Below are 21,592 nucleotides of genomic sequence, written 5' to 3'. Positions count from 1 at the left end.
TGCCCTACTATATAAGACCACTCTACTAAGACGGGGAGGCATGGCAGATCTACCTAATACATTGTAACAAACAAAGAGAGGCAGCTAAAATGCGGAGACAAAGAAATATGTTCCAAATAAATGGACAGTACAAAACTCCAGAAAAAGAGCTAAGCAAAATGGAGACAAGCAATCTACCAGATATATAGTTCAAAACAGTGAATATAAGGATGTTAAATTACATCAGGGAGAACTTTAACAAATAGATAGGAAACGTAAAAATGGAGATAAAAAGAAAAAGAACCAGTCAGAAATAAAGACTATAATAACTGAAACAAACGATACACTAGAAGGAATAAACAGCAGATTAGATAAAGCAGAGGACAGAATCAGCGATTTCAAAGACAGGGTAGTAGAAAACACCCAATAGAACAGCACAAAGAAAAAAGAATCCCCCCGCCCAAAAAAATGAGGAGAGTTTAAGGGACCTCTGGGACAACATCAAGCATACCAACATTCACATTAAAGGGGTACCAGAAAGTCCTTGAAAACCTATTTGAAATAATAATGATGGAAAACTTCCTTAACCTGGAGAAGGAAATAGATATACAAGCCAAGGAAGCACAGAGAATCCCAAATAAGATGAACCCAAACAGGCCCACACCACGACACATCATACTGTATTTTGCCATATATAATGCATACTATTTTGCCCAAATTTGTGAGGGAAAAATAAGGATGTGCATTATACATGGGTAGTACTAATTCTGTATCTATATAAATGTTTTAAATTCTTTTATTGATGCTTATGAATTAAAAGTGTAACTCTAGAAATCAACAACATCTGTATGCAAAATAATACCCTAGAATATGATAATTGGTTTTATTGAACTTATGACGAACTTGCAACAACGAAAAGTTCCTGACCTTCTATGATGTGTAAATATTATAAATTTGTTACCAGTATGTAAATGTGTTACCGGTACCTAAAATTTCTTGTACCTTGTATATGTTCTTGTATTCTGTAATTATTTGTTACATAAAGTCTCTTTTATGTATCATAATATGTTAGAAAATAAATGCTAAAATCCTTTATAATACAAAAAAAACAAGTACTTAAATGTAAACATATGAAATCTGAATCAAAAAATTAATATGAAAGTTTTTTTTTCCCCTGAAAGTTTGGGCCAAAAACGTGGGTGTGCATTATACACAGCAAAATATGGTTAGTAAAATGCCCATGGTTAAAGACAAAGAGAGATTCTTAAAAGCAGGAAGAGAAAACCAGTTAGTTTCCTACAATGGAGCTCCCATAAGACTCTCAGCTGATTTTGCAACAGACACTTCACAGGCCAGAAGGGATTGGCATGAAATGTGCAAAGTGATGAAAAGCAAGGACCCACAACCAAGATTACTCTACCCAGCAAAGCTATTATTTAGAATCAAAGGGCAGATAAAGAGCTTCCTAGATAAGAAAAAGCTAAAGGAGTTCATCAGCACCAAACCAGTATTACAAGAAATGTTAGCGGAACTTCTTTAAGAAGAAAAAGAAAACAATGAGGATCAAAAACATGAATAATAAAAGGGGAAAGGAATTAAGAAGTACAAATTGGTAGTTATAAAATAGTCATAGGGATGTAAATCATAGGGAATATAGTCAATAATATGGTAATAACTGTACAGTGCATAGTGCCAGGTGGGTACTAGACTAGTCAGGGGGATCACTTCTTACAATTATTAATGTCTCACCACGGTACTGTACACCTGAAATTAAAACAATACTGAATGTCAAAACAAATAAAGTGTAAAAAAAAGACGAAGTACTTGAGTAGCATCTCTCCAAAGTACATATAGAAATGGCCTATAAGTACATGAAAAGATGCTCAACATCATTACATTGCTGTATAATTACCACCTGGAAAACAGAACATTAAAGGCATTCCAAAATCCTCTCTCCTCTCCATGGCAATCACCTGCCCCCTCTGTCCACTTCAAAGATAATCACTATCTTAACTTCTAACACCACAGAACAGTTTTGATTTCTGAGATGAACTCTCTCTTTGTATATATTGAATTTTACAGTGTAAGTATGCATGTATATCAGGCTTCTTTCACTCAACATTTATTTTTGTGAGATTCATCCATGTTGTTGCATATGGCTGTAATCCATGTCATTCCATTGGTTTAGAGCAATCCTCCTGAAAGAACATGCTTTTATTTCCCCATTCCATTATGGATATGCCTTTGAATTTTTCTAGTTTTTTTCCCCCACAATTAGGAATGAGGTGGCTATGAATACTCTACATATGTACCATAGAGTTCATAACCAATGATTGTCCCACATTACACCCCCACCGCAGTGTATGAGAATTCCCACTGATTTATATCCTTACCAACTTTTGGTACTGTTTTCTTAAGTGTTAACCATTCTGGTGGGTGTCAACAAGGTTTTAATTTGCATTTACCTAAAGAGTAATGATGTTGAAAATTTTATATGCTAATTGAGCATTTTGGATATTTATTGTGAAGTACCTATTCAACTTTTCACTCAATTAAAAAAACCATGTTATCCATTCGTTATTTGATTCTTTATATACTTTGGTTACCTAACCTTTGTTAGATATGTGTACTGCAAATATCTTTCTACTTGGTGATTTGTCTTTTTCACTACCTTAATAACGTATTATGGTGAAGCATATTCTGAATATGTATATTCTTAAGTTTCATTAACTTTCATTATTAAGCTTTTCAATTATGATTACTGCTTTATGTTTTAACCCAAGATCACGAAAATAGGTCATGAGGATATTCTACTGTATTAACTCTCAAAAGTTTTGTGTTACCTTTCATATACAAATCCATGATTTTTCTGGCAAGGATTTTGTGTATGGGGTTAAATAAGGATCGGATATGTATTTGTCCAGGTGACCTAACACCATTTATTGAAATGAATGTCTTTTGGACAATACTCTACAATGCTACCCTTGTCATAAATCAAGAATCTGTATATACACAGGCTTGTTTCTGGACTCTACTCTGTTCCACTGATCCATTTGTCTATGCTTGTATTGATAACAGTATCTTAACTAGTACAGTTTTAACAATAAATCTTGGTATCTAGTATACTAAGTTTCCCACTATTTTTGTTCTTCAAAATTGTTTTGAGTTCTTTTGGCTCTGCATTGCCATATTAATTTTAGAATCAGTTGTCAATTTCCACAAAAATTCCAACTCAAAGCTTAGAGCATTTATCAGCAAATCTGCCCTACTCCACTCTGAACTCCAATTTTTGTTCCTACTAGCACTGTGACTTGCTCTACTCCATCAGCAGATACACTAGGGGAATAATATCTCCATCTACTGGGGTCACTCCTCTGGATTTCCTTCTTCTGCTTCTCCTTACTCAGTAATTGTTTACTGTCTTATTAATTCTCCAGTGCTTCAAAGAAATATTTTTATATTTCTGTCCAACTTTTCTAACTCTTCTCAGAGGGGAGGTTTGCCTAAATTCTCTAGTCTTTCATTTTTATAAGCTTATATCTCAAGAGTAAGCTTTGCTTTTCTTCTCGCTTCACCTTCTCTCCAGAAAAATGTGGTTAACATCAAATGGAGAATTCCACCAATGGAAACTACAATAAAGACCCAATGTTAATCCTAGAAATGAAATATGTGACATGACAGTTGAAGAACCTATTAGATGGGCTTAAGAGACACCTACAGAGAGGGAAGAATCAGTAAATTATAAGATAGGTCACTAGAAAGTATCCAAACTGGAAAGACAGGATGTGTAAGACAGTATCAAAGAATGTAACTAATAGGTATAGGAAAGGAGGGACAGAGAATTGCACAAAAGAAATTTCATAAGAGATAACTGAGAACATTAAAACTTGAAGAAATTAATAAATAGATCCAACTGCTCAGTAAACTCCAAGCAGAACACAGTTGACTCATTAATTTTATTTTTACATATACAAATAATTGAACATATTGAGAGCATTAAGAAGCGCTCCAAAGGGAAATTTTTCCTATTGCTCTTGTTGTGTAATAATATAGGGAGCTTTACATTTCAGACTATAGCTGCATCTTTCAGATTTGGCATTTAACAGTGACAGATGGCAATGTTAAAAATAAATAGAACATTCAAGTTGTTTATACTGTAGGCAAAGACAGTTTTAAAGTGTGAAACAGCCTGAGGTTGATAGAATTCACATCGCCCTTTACAAAATGTATTAAGAATGCACATTTCCCTATGCCAACCCTGCAATGTTGCTCACAAAAGACAAAAGATTAGCTTTTGAAGAGGTACTGTCATTACTAAGTTAGAATTAACAATGCCATACAGGTCCACTAATAGAAAACTATTTTCCAGAAATATCAATAACTGATTAACTTTCTCAAGTTTTAAAAGCTGCTGGAGGTTACCACAATTAGAAATGTTACTTTCTCATTCAAAACATGAGAAAGTATTTGATTGACATACATAGTTTAATACCATTAAGCTAATTTTTAAAAATTCAGTTTACAGTATTTCCGAGGCAAAATTACCAATGATGAGGATTACTAACTAGTAAAAGTTAAGCTTATACAGAGGCAATGTATAAAAACAATGCACCAAAAAAAATCACAATATATTTTTGATGTCAAATTAAAATTTAATAACTTCAAAATAGTCACCACAAAACCTATGATAATCTCCATAGATGGATGAAAAGTATTAAAAAAAAACCCAACATCCTTTTACTATGATAAAAATCACACAATAAATTAACAATTAACGGGTACTTCCTCAACCTGATGAAGGGCATCTGCAAAAACCCACAGCTAACATCTTAGTTAACAATGAATGAATGGATGCTTCCTCCTAAGATCAGGAACAAGACAAAGATGCCCATTCTTGAATATTCTATTCAACAATATACTAGAGGTTCTTCCTACAGCAATTGGGTTAGAAAAAGAACAAACATCCAGATTGGAAAGAAAGAAATAAAAACATCTCTATTCACATATGACATGATATTGTATATAGAATATCCCAAGGAATCCACTAAAAAAACTATTAAGATAAACATAATTGTATTTCTATGCACTTGCAATGAATAAGAAAATGAAATGTTTAAAAAAAGAATTCTATTTATACTACCATCAAAAAGAAGAAAAACAGATTTAACAAAAGAAATGCAAAACTTATACTCTGAAAACTGCAAAATGTTTAACAAAATTAAAGAAGGTCTACATGATGGAAAACCATCTCATGGTCATAAATTAGACAATTTAATAAACATTGATAAGATGGTAATACTTCCCAAATTGATATACAGATTCAATACAATCCCTATCAGCATCTCAGCTGACTTCTTTATAAAAACTGAGAAGCTGATTCTAAAATTCATATGGAATTGCACGGGATTCAGAAAAGCCAAATCAATTCTGAATAAGAATAAGGTAGGACTTCCCAATTGCAAATTTTACTAGAAAGTAACAGTTGCCAATTGCAACAAGGATGGATCTTGAGATTATTATGCTAAGCAAAGTAAGTTGGACAGAAAAAGTCAAGACCATATGACTTCACTCGGATGTGGGATATAAAACTGAAAGCAACAAAGGAACAAGACAAAGAAACCAAAACTCAGAGACACAGACAACAGTTTAGTGGTTACCAGAGGGTAAGCGGGGAGAAGAATGGTAGAAGAGGATAAGTCAAATATACAGTGATGGAAGGAGAACTGACTCTGGGTGATGAGCACACAATGTGATATACAGATGATGTATTACAGAACTATACACTTGAAACCTACGTAATTTTACCAACCATTGTCACCCCAATAAATTTAATTTTAAAAAAAGAGGGTGGTATTGGCATAAGAACAGACAATGGATCAATGGAATAGAATTGATAGTCCAGAAAGAAATTCATGTGTCTAAAGTCAATTGATATTCTACAAGTGAGTCAAGCCAATTTAACGGCAAAGGAGCAATCTTTTCAACAAACAGTGCTGGGACAATTGGATCTCCAATGGAGTTGGACTTCACTCCACACATAAAAATTAACTCAAAATTGATCATTGGCTAAAATACAAGATCTAACACTATAAATTTTTTAGAACACTTAGGAGTAAATCTTGACCTTGGGTTAACTAAAGCCTTCTTAGATAAGACCAAAAGCATAAGCAACAAAAGAAAAAATAAATTGAACTTCATCAAAATTAAAAACTTTCATGCTTCAAAGCATACCATCAAGAAACGGAAAAACAACCCACAGAAAATATTTGCAAACCATATTATGTGATAAAGAATCTGTATCTAGAATACATATAAAAACTCAACAACAGAAACAAAGCACTTAAAAAACAGGGAAAGGCTTTGAATAGACATTTCTCCAAAGATATGCAAATGAGTAATAAGCACATAAAAAGATGCTCAACATCATTAGCCATCAGGGAAATGAAATTCAAAACCACAAAGATATACCACTTCATACCCACTAAACAGCAATAATAATTTTTTAAAAAACCCAATAACTAGGATATGGAGCAACTGGAATTCTCATACATTGCTGGTGACATTGTAAAATGGTGCACCTACTTTGTAAACCCCTCTGGCAGTTCCTCAAAAGGTTAAACAGAGTTACCGTATGATCCAACAATTCTACTCCTAGATATATTAGAAGATAAAAATATATCCACATAAAAACTTATAAACAAATATTCACAGTAGCATTATTCATAATAGCCCCAAATGGAAAAAACACACAATTTAATTCCTAAGGGAATTGATAAATAAAATATAATATAGCCATACAATGGAATATCATTTAGCTATAAAAAAGAATGAAATACTGATACATGAATGACCCTTTAAAACATTATTCTAAATGAAAGAAGCCAATTACAAAATACAACACGTTGCATGATTCCATTTATGTGAAATATCTAGAATAGGGAAATCTACAGAGACAGAAAGTAAGATTAGCAGCTGCTTAGAGCAGGGAGGGAGTGGTTGGGGCAATGTCTACTCATGGTTATGGGATCCTTTTTTTAAATTACTGATGCCATATTAAAAAAAATAATAAAGAAAGAAAGAAAGAAATCTACAGTCATCAGAACCACTAATGAACATTTACTGACCAAGTACACACTGAGGAAGTCTTTTAAGTAAGTTTACCCTACTAAGGGGGATTTAACAGAGGATAAAAATGCCTTGAAATGAGAGAGTCCTGACTCAAGTACAACTGCAGAGAACACTGTTTTGAAGTATTTTTCTCTACTGAACAATAAGGGTAGTCTGTCTAAAATTTTTAATTCCTAAGGGACAAATTGGAACAGTTCTATGAAGAAATAAGCTTTGAGAGGGGTTATTACCCTTTGCTTTTACCTAAATACTACAAGCAAAGATGGTTTGATGTATGCTTTGGGGGCTGACGTGGGAAAATACTAAATAAGGAAAGAATAAACTTTGTTTTTTCCTAATTCTTACACATAGATTCTAAACCTAGAAAATACATTAAGGAAAACAGTACAAATAAATTCTGAGGCCCAGAAACTTTCTCTTTTTCTTTTATTGATGGGGAGAGAGAGATAAAAAAAAGTATGATAGGGAAAACCAAAGGGAATGTAATACAGCTAGGAAAAATAAATTTGATTACTTCCTCTTCCCTCTAAAATCTTTTAGTCTTTGTTTTTATTTTCTTTTGAAAATTTTATACTACATTAAAAAGTTTCAGACTAGATATTCTGTAGAATTTGCCAAGATTAAATCACTCCAATAAAAAAAAATTCCATTTTCTTGATTTTTAACCCCTGTAACATTGCCTTTCTTATTTGTAAACGACTCCACACATTTATATAGCACTGTAAATATACTGCATAAGTAATAAGAAATGCTGTTTAAAATAGTTTTGATATCACAGGCACCGATAAAATATACATTCCTTTCAACTATTAATTTTCAGCTAATCATACCATCTCCATGTCAGTTCTTTAAAACTGCTATTTTCTTTTGTCATTATATTGATTATAAGCTATATTCCTACTATATAATTGTAACAAAAATGACAAAGCTTAATGGAGCAAGTAGTTCTTTAAAATTGCTGAAAATTTTAAATGCATGTAAACCTTTGTGAAATGATCAATAGAGACGTAAGAATATATTAAAAATCAAACATATAAAATTAAGAATGCACATCATGTCATTAAATACAAAGAACAGCAAAACAAGCTATATACTTGTCTGGAAGAAAAATTCTGTATCTTTAAGCAGTTGATAAAATAACCACACTAATGAAAAAGTGTACTCACCTGGTTTTGGCACTGAATTGGTCACTGACTGGGGAACTTTCTGATTAATTAACTCAACACAGTGTCCAGGGAAGAGTCCCACCTAAGGAAGAAAAGCAGCAAAGAGAGGATTCAAAACCAGAGAACAGACCAGTGTGTGAACACTGCCAATTTAATTCCAGTAATATACTCCACAGTCCCTCCCCAATGATTCTGTCATTCCAAGATTCAACATCACAGACAATGCCAATTATACAAACAAATAATAAAACAATCTGTTGCTATGAGTACATAGTTATGTGTTTTGTTTGTCCAAATATCTAAGTCTGCTTTTTTAGTTTTAGCTTTTAATTTCCCACACTTTTTATACCAATTAAAATATTTTGTCTGATACCAAGCTATGCATGCCAGTAGGTATAATTTTTATCTCAATAATTTCTCTGCTGAAACATCAATCTAGTTGTGTTGACATTTCTACTGCCAACTTTTATATTTATTATCTTCCCTATGATTTTTAAAAAACCTACACTAAACCAAGTTCAAATATTTTATAAATTTTCATTATCTGACAGGTTTCACGAAAAATAACAAGACTAAAATAAATTGGTTAAACAATTGTTCATTTAAAATTCTGGTTCTTACTGTTGTTAAAGACCTAGTAGTGTGTGGATAATTGGGAAAGCAAGAGACAAAAAAAAAGCCAATCTCAGCAGTGGTGAAAGAATCTGGCTTTGAAAAACACAACTCTTTGACCTGGTAGAATTACTCATGGCATTAGGTAAAATCCTAAGAAAGTTGAATCCTAAGAAAATACTGCACCCAAATCACCCAGACATACTGTACAGTACAGTCAACAGAATGAATACACAGATAAACAGCCTGGAATCAAAAGTAAAAGGGAAATCTTTATCAATATTTATAGATGTTTCCTTAGACAGTAATATTATTGAGCTGCCGTGCAGCAGATGTTAAAGCTGAAACATTAAAACTACATCACTTTGTACATCCTTCTGTTGAGAGCCTCTGGGGAAGAATGGAATGGTCTTCCAACAGTATGATTCATCATGTAGTTCTGAGCTGTATAACTTCCATCTGTGTGGGATTATTTTCACATACTCATTTGTTGTATTATCAATTCAATTTCTGGATCAATAATCTATGGTAGTTCTTAAAATTATAAAGATGTAACCAGTTATCATGAGCTGAAAGGGGGTTATTAACAATTACCAGTTTTGTTTGAAAGATCTGAATTTGAGATTATTGAAGTCCCTAATGCATTGCCTCCCAAAGTGATACTTTAAGATTTGTTTTTGGTGAAATTCTATACCATATTTTACTGAACTTCCTATTTAACTAGACAGTTCTTCCAAGATTTAGAACCAGATAAGAATCAACTTGGAAAATCCTTCTCATTCTCTCTTAAACAAATCAGTTATTATGAGAGGGTGTGTGGCGAATGTTTAACAGTGTAGCCTCAAGAGCAGGAGTGCCTGGGTTCAATTCCAGGTCTGCCGTTTACTAGATCGGGTTTGTCACCGAGCCTCTGTGTTTCAGTATATTCATCTAAACATAGTAATAGTACCTAGCTCATAAGGGTTGCTATGAGAATTAAATACAGCATTATGAGCAAAATGCATATAGTAAGCATTCAAATGTTAGCCATTACTATCCCAGTATGTTGGCTACTAGAAGACCTAGAGGGCACCACCTCTTCCACTAAATGGGCATGACACATAATACTTACCACCTTTTGCATGTGTGTACTTAAGTTTCCTCACTATCAAATATCATTATTTCCATAAAAGTCTACTTAATTTCAATTTATAAACATTTTCTGCAGTTTGCTATGGAGAAAAGACCAGGATCTAAACATGGCCCACCCATTTATCAAAGTTCTGTGATCTTGAGCAAATTGCTTAATCTTTATTTCAGTTTCTTAAATTTGTAAAAATGGGGATAACATTAGATGCCTCAATAATTGTGGGAAAACCCCTAGCCTAGTTTCTAAATTCAAATATCTTTCAGCAAATAAAAACTAATTTCCCATCACTTCTTCACAAAGACTGAACAAAGCTTAGTAAATATCTTACAATAAATAATATTGTATTATTTATTGTATTATTTATTGGGGAACTTACAATAAATAATAGTTACACTTTTATCTTTCAAATTTGTCTCAATGTTATTAGGTTTAAATATAAGGGAAAATACTATTGTGTATTATGTAGAGGTCTATAGTAGGTTTACGTAATGCCTCACTTGTCTTCCTTTTTTATAAAGTGTAATATTACTAAATATTAGCTAAAATAAATATTCACTTTTCCAGACTCCTTGGATCCAGGTGTAGCAATGACATATGTAAACATGTCTCTACTGCAACTATTCTGTCTTCTTTCTTCTGTGAAGGCAGGCATCAAGTTTGAATTTGTAGGAGCCATCATTTGACCTTGACAAAAGGCCAAGAGCATCTTAGAGGCTTCTGCCTGACATCTTCAAAGCTGCTGACTCAACAGTAACAATCAGTCACCTTTTCTGTTTACTTTTCTCTTTCTTGAAGTCCAAAGAAGTCCTAACCATTAAGGCTTTTTCTTTTTTTAATTAAAAAAACTTGATTGTATAAATTTGTGAAAGGCAAAGAGAGTATATTTTAATATTAAAAAATTCCATCGGGGTGGCCAGTTGCTGGTTTGATCCCGGCATGGGTCACTATAAGCTGCGCCCTCCTTAAAAAAAAAAAAATTCCATCACCGGGAGCGATGTCAGCATCCATAGGGGAGTGAGAAGACGGCTTTTTATTTTCCCTTAAATTTACAAGTTAGACATCTCTAATCCAACAAAGGTTCCTCTCCTCAATATACAAACACACCTGAGAAATCCATGCACAGGTACACATGAATGTGGGCATACTGAAATGCATAGAAGAGGCAGGACAAGGGGAAGGACAGGGATGGTGCCGTGGACATACTTTGGTACCTCCCCCACCCCCGTGGCCCCAGCTAACTGGTAGCAATGGAGGAATTGGGGTGCAGTCCCCACACTACAGCCCAGCGGAGGGTAAGAGGGGCAAAAGGTGTGTATATGCCGGCTCCATTACCCACCCCTTGCATTGCAAAGGAACATTCTAGGAGCAAAGGAGATGCTATGGCTCCTAGGCTATGGCACTGCAGTGCTGGCAACCATAAAGAACAAGGGAACAGCACGAGGTTCCTTCTCCATCCAACACACCCCCCACCATGGTAGGGGTGCCCCCAGATGAAGGTGACACAAACATAGCAAATATGCCCAGCATCCCGGTCACCCAGGTGTCAATTTCCACAACCACAGTGATGTTTCCCCATCAGAACCCGCTCAAGCACAAGTAGCACAGGTAAGAGAAAATGAAAACTTGATCACCATCTACTGGAAAACGAAGAAAAATCTCTAATTATCAACCTGCTGCGTTGATAATATTAAAATGGTATCTAAACAAGAGTGCCATTACCTCAAATGTGGAGGCAGAGGAAGAATCCACCAAGTACCATGAACAACCAAGGTAACATGGTAACACAGAAATAAAATGATAATTATCCAGAAACCAAATTCAAAGTCAAGGAAGGAAGACTGTGATTTAAATGACACAGAATTCTAGTTTGCAGTGATGAAGGAACTCAATGACATACAGGGAAACTCAGAAAGGCAGTTCAATGAACTCAGGAATAAAATTAATGAACAGAAAGATACTTTACCAAAGAGACTGACACTCTAAAAGAGAACCAAAGAGATATTCTGGAGCTGAAGAACTCAACAAATGACATGATGAATGTATTAGGAAGGACTGGGAACAGAGAAGACCATATGGAAGAGAATTAGCAAGCTCAAAGATACAAACCTAGAAATGATTCAGGTAGAAGGAGAAAGAAAATTAAGATTTTTTTTTTTTAATGAAAGAACTCTATAAGAACTATGTGATTCCATTAGAAAGAGTAACATAAGAATAATGGGTATCCCAGAAGGAGAAGAGAGGGAGAAGGGAACTAGCAGCCTATTAAAAAGATGATTGAGGAGAACTTCCCAAACCTAGGGAAGGAATTGAACATTAATGTAAAAGAAGCTAACAGAACACCTAATTGTCTCAACACAAAAAGACCTTCTCTAAGACACATTATATTAAAACTGTTAAAAGTTAACGATTAAAAAAAAAAAAATTCTCTAGGCAGCCAGGGGGAAAAAAGACAGTAACTTACAAAGGAAATACCATCAAATTTCTCAGTAGAACCATTACAAGGCCAGGAGAAAGTGGAATGATATATTCAAAATATTGAAAGACCAAAACCACTAGCCAAGAATAATGTATCTAGAAAAGCTGTCCTTTACATATGAAGAAGAAATAAAGACTTTCCTAGACCAAAATGTGAAAAAAAACAACAACAAAAAACCCAGATAATTCATCAACACAAGACCTACATTAAACGAAATGTTGAAAAGATCTCTTTTACCTGTAATAAAAAGACAAAAATAACAAAACTTTGAGTAAGGTGACAAAGAGACAGAAGCAGGAATTTGCAGCTCTATTATAGGATAGGGAATTAAACATTTAATTATAACAGAGGTTAAAGGGACTAAAGCATTAAAAACAATAGCTACTGCAATTTGGTAATAAACACACAACATAAAAAGGGATAATTTATGACAATAAAAAAAGTAAAGTGGGCAGAGGAAAAGGATGGAACTGTATGGGAACATGAAGCTAACACGCTATCAGAAAAAAAAAAAAAGATTACATTATCTGAGACATTTTATACAAACCTCATGGTAACCACAAAACAAATTCAGCGCTGAGACAAGAAACATGAAAAAACAAAGAGAAAAATTGAAAAAAGTCATAGAAAACCAAACTAAAATATCAGACAGAAACACAAGGGAAAAGGAACAATAGAGATAGCAATCAGAAAAAAAAAAAAGAAAAAATGGCTGTAGTGAGTCCTGATATATCAATAATCACCCTAAATGTAAATAGACTGAACTCACCAATCAAAAGGCACAGAAACAGTACGATGAATTAAAAATGAGACCCAACTATATGCTGCCATCAGGAGACCCATCTCAGCTACAAATATAAACACAGGCTCACTGTAAAAGTGTGGAAGATGATACTGCAAGCAAGTGGTATCCAGAGAAAATCAGAAAATCAGATGCAGTCATACTTACATCAAACAAAATAGGTTTCAGTAAGAGAACAAGATGGACATTTGATAATGATAAAGAGGACAATCCATCAAGAAAACATACCATTTATTTATTTATTTATATATATATATATATATATGTGTGTGTACATATACATATGTATACATATGTGTGTATACACACACACACATATGTATATACACCCAACCTAGGAGCATAAAAATATATAAAGCAATTATTAACAGACCTAAATGGAGAAATTGATGGTATAAAAATAATAGTAGGGCATTTTAATATCCCACTTACATCAATGGATATACCATCCAGGCAGAAAGTCAACATGGAAGGATTAGCCTTAAATGACATTAGACCAGATGAACTTAGTAGATATTTACAGAACTTCCCATCCAAAACAACAGAATATACATTCTTCTCAAGTACACATGGAACACTGTCAAGGATAGACCATATGATGGGACACAAGACAAGTATTAATAAATTTAAGAAGACTGAAATCATAACAAGCATCTGTTATGACCAAAATGGTATGAAACTAGAAATCAACTACAGGAAGAAAGCTGGAAAAATCACAAACATGTGGAGATTAATCAACATGCTACTGAAAAACTACTATGTCAAAGAAGTAAAAGAAAAAATCAAAAGATACATATAGACGAATTAAAATGAAAATACGGCATATCAAAATTTCTGGGAAGAAATAAAAAATTTCTGGGATGTAGCAAAATCAGTACTAAGAGGAAGTTTATACCAATACAAGCCTACCTCAAGGAACAAAGAAAATCTGAAATAAACAATCTAACATTACACCTTAAAGAGCTAGAAAAGGAGAACAAATGAAGCTCAAAGTTAGTAGACGGAGGGAAATAATAAAAATCAGAATGGAAATAAAAAATAATAAAAAGACAATTGAAAAATTAATGAAATGAAGAGTTGGTTCTTTGAAAAGATAAAATTGACAAATCTCTAGCTAAACTCATTAAGGAAAAAAGAGAAGACTCAAACAAATAAAATCATTGAATAAAAGAAATAAAAGAGTTGAAGTTACAATTGATGCCACAGAAACAAAAAGGATTATATAAGAATACTATGAAAGGTTATAGGCCACCAAATTGGATAACCTAGAAGAATTGGACAAATTCTTGGAAGCACACAACCTTTCTAAACTGAACCATGAAGAACTGGAAAATCTGAATAGACTGATCACTAGTAAGAAAACTGAAACAGTATTCAAAAACCTCCTAAAAAACAAAAGTTCAGGACCAAATAGCTTCACAGGTGAATTCTACCAAATATTCGAAGATTTACTATATATCCTTCTCAAACTCTTACAAACAATTGAAGAGGAGGGAATGCTTCCTAACCTTTTACAAGGTCAACATTATCCTGTTATCAAAACCACGCAAGGACATCACACAAACACAAAAATTGGAGACCAGTTTCTCTGATGAACATAAATGCAAAAATCCTCAACAAAATACTAGCAAATAGAATACAACAATACATTAGAAGATCTTACACGACAATCAAGTAGGATTCATTCTAAGGATGCAAAATGGTTCAACATCCACAAATCAATAAATATGATACACCACATCAACAAAAGATAAAAATCATATGATCATCTGAAGAGATGCATGAAAAGCATTTGACAAGATACAACATCCATTTATGATTTTTAAAAAACCTCAAAAATGAGGGTCAAATACATGGTAATGAAAGGAAAGTACTTCAACATAATAAAGGCCATATCCGAAAAACCCTCACCTATCATCATATTCAATGGTGAAAGACTGAAAGCTTTTCCTCTACAATCAGGAACAAGACAAGGCTGCCTACTCCCACCACTGTTATTCAACATATACTGGAAGTATACTCAGAACAATTAGACAAGAAAAAGAAATAAAAGGAATCAACACTGGAATGGAAAAAGTGAAAATGGCACTATTTGCAGATGACATGATTTTATACATAAAAATCCCCTAAAGACTCCACCAAAAAATTATTAGAAATAATCAGCAAATACAGTAAAGTTGCAATATACAAATATAAATATCTGTTGTGTTTCCATATACTAGCAACAGAATATCAGAAAGACAAATGAAGAAAACAATCCCATTTATAATTGCAACAAAAATAATAAAATACCTAGGAATAAACTTAATAGAGGAGATGAAAGACCTGTACATTGAAAACTACAAGACATTGTTGAAAGACACTAAAGAAGACACACACAAAAAATTGAAAGATATTCTGTGTTCATGGATTGGAAGAATTAACACTGTTAAAATGTCCATATTACCTAAAGCAATATAGATTCAGTGCAATCCCTATGACGCCTGTGTCATTATTCACAGAACTAGACTAAAAATCCTGAAATTTGTATGGAACTACACACATGACCAAAGCAATCCTGAGAATAAAAACAAATCCAGAGGTATCATAGTCCCCAATTTCAAACTATACTACAAAGTTATAATAATCAAAACAGCATGGTATTGACAGGAAAACTGAAACACAGATCATAGAAAAGAATTGAGAGTTCAGAAATAAACCCATACATATAAGGACAAATAATTTATGACAAAGGAGACAAAAATATACAATGGAGAAAGGAAAGTCTTTTCAATAGTGGTGCTAGGAAAACTGAATGGCAGTATTCAGAAGGATAAAATTAGACCACTATCTTACACCATACACAAAAAAATTAACTCAAAATGGATTAAAGATCTGAATGCAATATGTGAAACAATAAATACATAGAAGAAGAAAACATAGGCACTGAGCTTCTGGACATTGGTCTCAGAGGTGTTTAATGAATTTGTCTCCAAAGGCAAGTGAAACAAAAGCAAAAATAAACGAATGGGACTACATCAAACTAAAAAGGTCTGTCCAGTAAAAGAAACCATTAACAAAACAAAAAGGCAACTGACCTAATGGGAAAAGACACTTACAAATGCTACTTCCAGCAAGGGATTAATATCAAAAATATATAAAGAACTCACACAATTCAACAACAAAAAAATAAACAATTTGATTAAAAAATGGGCAGAGGATCTGAACAGATACTTTTCTAAGAAAGACATATATGTAACCAACAGACATGAAAGAAATGTTCAACATCATTAGTCATTAAGGAAATGCAAACCAAAACCAAAATGAGATATCACTATTATCAAAAAGACCAAAACCAAAATGAGATATCACTATTATCAAAAAGACAAGAAACAACAAGTGTTGGAAAGGATGTGGAGAAAAGGAAACTCTTATGCTGTTGGTGAGAATGTAAATTGGTGTAGCCATTATGGAGAACAATCTGGAGATTCCTTTAAAAATAAAGACTAAAACTACCATATGATTCAGCAATTCTTCTTCTGTATATTTACCAAAAACAATACAAAAACACTAATTCATAAAGATGTACCCCTTTGTTCACCTCAGCACTATTCACAATAGCGAAGACATGGAAACAACCTAAGTGCCCATCAATGGATGATGGGATAAAGAAGATGTGGTGTACACACACACACACACATACACACACACACAATGGAATACTATTCAGCCATAAAAAGATGAAATATTCCCATTTGCAACAACATGAATGGATCAAATACAATAAGTATTATGCTAAGTGAAATAAGTCAGACGGAAAAGGACAAAAACCATGATTTCACCCATATGTGGAATATAAAACAAAAATTATTAAACGAACTAATAAGACAAATAAAAACAAACTAATAGATACAGACAACAAAATGTTGGTTACCTAAGGGAAAGGGGAGTAGGGTGGGGCGAACTGGTTAAAGGGGTCAAATACATGGTAATGAAAGGATACAGGCTTTGTGTGGTGGGCATGCAATAGAGTATATGGATATCAAATTATAATGTTGTACACCTGAAATTTACATAATGTTAATAACCAATGTTGTCTCAATAATTTAATTTTAAAAATAAAGTATATGACAAAAAAATTGCCAACATAAAAAAATGAAACTATGTGCTGTTCAATATCAATATACAAGAATGTAACCAACCCTGAAAATATAACTAATAAACATTTATACTTCTCTGATACCACATTAAGCTAATATTTCACCAAATATAAATAATTCTGATAAACTTAAAATGGCAAACATTAAAACTGATTGGAACTCTGCAATATGATCATGAACTATGTCATCCTGTTTCATTTACTATTCTTTCTTCAGCAGTAGCTGTTTCTAAGGCTCTAATTTATTTGACTGGCAAGAGAGAGGGGAACTGGGTATTCTGGCAAGGGTCAAAATGAGATTCAACTCTAGGAAGATGAATGAGAGGGGAAAAAAGACCAGTATCTAGGGCCCATAGGGGTAGAGGAGTAAGCAGGTAATAAAAATATAGTAATAGAAGGAAAAGAACAATAAGGCTGGAACAGGTTAGGAATAGGCTTACAAGAAGAGAGGATCTTCAATTTAGTAGTTGTCTCCCAAGTCTCTGAGATAAAGTGAGAAGCCAGAGATGCTATTATATACTATGGTGTGCTGGGAAATGTTTAACAACTGGCTCCTCAGGAGGAAAGTGGTTGATTTACAGAGTTTGCTAGTGTTTACAGCATAAATACTCCCACCATGGCTGGTCTCATGCTACTGATGTGAGACAACTGAATGCAGAGTTGAAAAAGAGATGCAGAGTAGCCTGTTACGTAGTATTTATACCATAGAGTACACTAAGTGTAAATAACCTCCAGAGCATAGATAACAATACTACATTATTTTAAAATCTTCAAGTATGTATTACCTTTGTTTTTAATAACAATTAATTGTAAATGTATATGCTTAATAATGGCTGTGTTTAACAACTGCCCTGTAAAATTCCTAAAAATTTTGCAACTGGCTCCAGCTCATCACTAATCTATTTCTATACACTTGGTCCTGTGCCTGCCCTACCTCTAATAATTCCTGGGAATAGGTTTCTAGCAGCTTGATAAGTATATGGCTTGAGGAAGAACAGATATAAAGAAAACAGAGTGTAACCTGATTCTTCTGATCTTCTACCTTGAGAATATGCTCACACTATCAAGAGTATAGGTTTGGCTACAAAAATGAATGTTCTCAAAAATATTTTGAAACAATTTAGATGGAATGTTAGATAAGAAGTGACCACAATGAAAAAAGCCTGGAGCTTTAGTAGCAATGGGAATGTAAAGGAATCACTGCTTAGCGATGGAGCCTAATCCTAACTATGGTCTCTTTGAGGCAACCAATCAAAACCTAAAAAAGAATTTCAACATAACTACAATGTGTTTATCACTGACTTTTCTAAAAATTTCTATTTTAATGGTTTACTTATTTTATTTATGGCTAATAAAACTTTAGGGCTAGTAGCATAACAAAATTTTGTAAATAATTTGTTTTATTTTTCAATTATATTTGACATACAATATTATATTAGTTTCAGGTGTACAACACAGACATTAGACATTTATCACCATAATAAATCTAGCATCCTTATGACACTAAACATCGTTACTACAATATTATTGACTATATTCCTATCCTATACTTTACATCCCCATGACTATCCTGTAACTACCAATTTGTACTTCTTAATCCCTTCCCCCTTTTCACTCAACCCCCACCTCCGTCCCATCTTGCAATTTTCAAAATGTTCTCTGTATCTATGAGCTTGTTTCTGGGTTTTTTTTGTTCATTTATATTGTTCTTTAGATTCCATATATAAGTGAAATCATATGGCATTTATCTTTCTCTGTCTGACTTATTTCACTCAACAATGACCTTAAATGTAAATGGTTAAATGCTCCAATCAAAAGACATAGGGTGGCCGGATGGCTCAGTTGGCTAGAGCGCGAGCTCTGAACAACACGGTTGCCGGTTCAATTCCCACATGGGATAGTGGGCTGCATGCCCTGAAACTAAAGATGGAAAACAGAGACTGGACTTGGAGCTCAGCTGCGCCCTCCCCAAGTAAATTGAAGGACAACGACTTGGAGCTGACGGGCCCTGGAGAAACACACTGTTCCCCAATAAAATTTATTTAAACAAAAAAAGACATAGGCTGACTGAATGAATAAGAAAACAAGACCCATACATACTTGTATGCTGCCTACAAGAGACTCACTTCAGATCAAAAGACACACACAGACTAAAAGTAAAGGGATGGAAAAAAGATACTTCATGAAAATGGAAACGAAAACAAAAAATACCAGACAAAATACGTAGACTTTAAAACAAAGGCTATCTCAAGAGACAAAGAAGGACCCAGTAATCCCACTTCTGGGTATTAAAACAAAATATATATATATATATTCTTTTATCAAGCCCAGGACTATGTCACAGATTTTTTTCAATTGAAACCATTTGGCCTTAGTTTCCAATTTTTTATTTTCTGACTACAGATTCTTATCCTCCCAGGTTTGTAGTGTTCCTTCCTATTCCATAACACATGACATTCAAATTCAGAGACATTACATCCCTGCCTTTCTGTATTTTTCCCCTAGGGAACCTATGACTTTTTTTTTTTATATACCCAGTATGGACCCTGTGCTTGATCATTTGAACTTTCAAAAAAAAATAAGTACCCTTATTTGCTTTGCAATATTAACATTCTGCCAAACCAATCCAGCAAACCAAAACTGAGTCAATATACTTCCCTACTTGTATGTTTCTCTATTGCTGGAGAGAAATCACATCACTGAGGAAACTCAAACCAAGACAAATTCATAGTCTCTCACCTATAAATGCCATTTTTTTCCTCCCCATTCCCCAAACCTTCTTAGAGAATCCACTCCTCTTTAGAGTCTCTGTCCAGTGCCACCTTCAGGCCCCTGCCGAGACCATCCCAGTGCAAGCTAATGAGTCAATTAGTCTGTCTCCTAAGATTTTGGAACTAAGTCAAGAATCTTTAATCATCTCCATTCAGCTGTTATAACTAAGAAATATCTTTTAGAAGGAAGAAAGGAAGGGAGGAATGGAGGGGAGGAGAGAAAGAAGCAGCAGCTGCTAGGGACTGAAAGAAGCAAAAACTGGAAGCAAATTTCCTCAATTCCTTACTTCCCAGTTCCTGGTTCCATTTACTTGTGGCCTAACAATTCTTGTACTGGGTTTTTAAAGATATTCTTATTTATATCTCCCCTTCTCCTCACTCCCCCTAAAACACCACATTGTTGCTGGTTTCTTTGCCTTATCTGTGTTTCTATGAAACCTTAAATGCCAGCTCCCTAGTTTCCACTTTTAAAAACATTGTTCTTGCAGTAGGATGCACAGCTTTGAGACTCAGAAACAAGGTCAGGGCTCAAGATATAAATTTGGGAGTTGGCCACATATACAGCATTTTAAGCTAAGAGACTAGAACAAAGACGGTAGAAGGAGAAGGTAGTCCAACCCAAACCTGCAGAGGTCTAATAGAGGAGAATGAGCTGTAAAAGAAGACTGAGAAGATAGGAGGAGATCTGAGTGTTGTGTCACGTCTGCGAAGAGAAGAATGTATCAGGAAGAGATAAATCAAATACTGACAAGAGTTTAAGTAAGAGGAGTAATGAAGTATCCATTTTTGCATTAAGCCAAACAAAGACCACTAGTGATACAAGAGAAGAAAATGGGTGAGGATATATTAGTGATAGGTGCATGTAATAATGATGGTCCTAACAGAGTCTAAGTTGGATGTGAAGGCAGGAAGTGGGTGATGGCAGAAACTGGAGTGGCCAATGGAATATACTGAGAATGAGTATTCAGAATAATTGCTTATTATATAGCAAATAACTAACAAACAAGATGGAATTTCCGTTCCCACTTAGTTCAATGAAATAGCAAATAAGACAAAATTATAGTTGCTTTAAAATTTTATTTATTTTGTCTCAATTTTCCTCCCTGGAATGAATAAAAAGAGGATAGAAAAAAACATTATAAGTGGAAGGAGAGGTAGATGAAAAGAGCAACTTGTTAATGGGAAAGAAATGATAGTTAAATTTGTCTGAAACATCAGAGTAGTGGAAAGTAAGACTGGAAAAGTATAATGGGGTCAGAGATCATGGATAGTCTTATGTATCATGACAGGAGTTTGATGTTTCTTCTGAACGAAACAAAAGTGATAAATTCTAAGAAGAGAGACAGGAACAGCAAGAAAATTCTGGTAGCCGTGTACACTTTCAGGGTAGA

The 21,592-nt window shown here is 33.9% G+C and overlaps 1 protein-coding gene across 3 annotated transcripts in view; it reads right to left on the bottom strand.

Moving 5' to 3' along the window:
- The window catches only part of ARHGAP32 (Rho GTPase activating protein 32), a 328,994-nt gene that overhangs the window by 69,258 nt on the left and 238,144 nt on the right, over window positions 1-21,592 (bottom strand). For all 3 annotated transcript variants that reach the window (XM_019713045.2, XM_019713048.2, XM_074321761.1), the window contains one exon: window positions 8,274-8,355. In XM_019713045.2, the coding sequence (XP_019568604.2) occupies window positions 8,274-8,355 (82 nt within the window). The remainder of the gene's footprint in view (window positions 1-8,273; window positions 8,356-21,592) is intronic.

This window comes from Rhinolophus sinicus, linkage group LG16 (genome assembly GCF_036562045.2).
Source record: "Rhinolophus sinicus isolate RSC01 linkage group LG16, ASM3656204v1, whole genome shotgun sequence".
In the NCBI taxonomy this organism is placed as follows: Eukaryota; Metazoa; Chordata; class Mammalia; order Chiroptera; family Rhinolophidae; genus Rhinolophus; species Rhinolophus sinicus.
The sequence above is the reverse complement of the archived record's forward strand: the minus strand, read 5'-3'. Positions and strand labels throughout refer to the sequence as shown.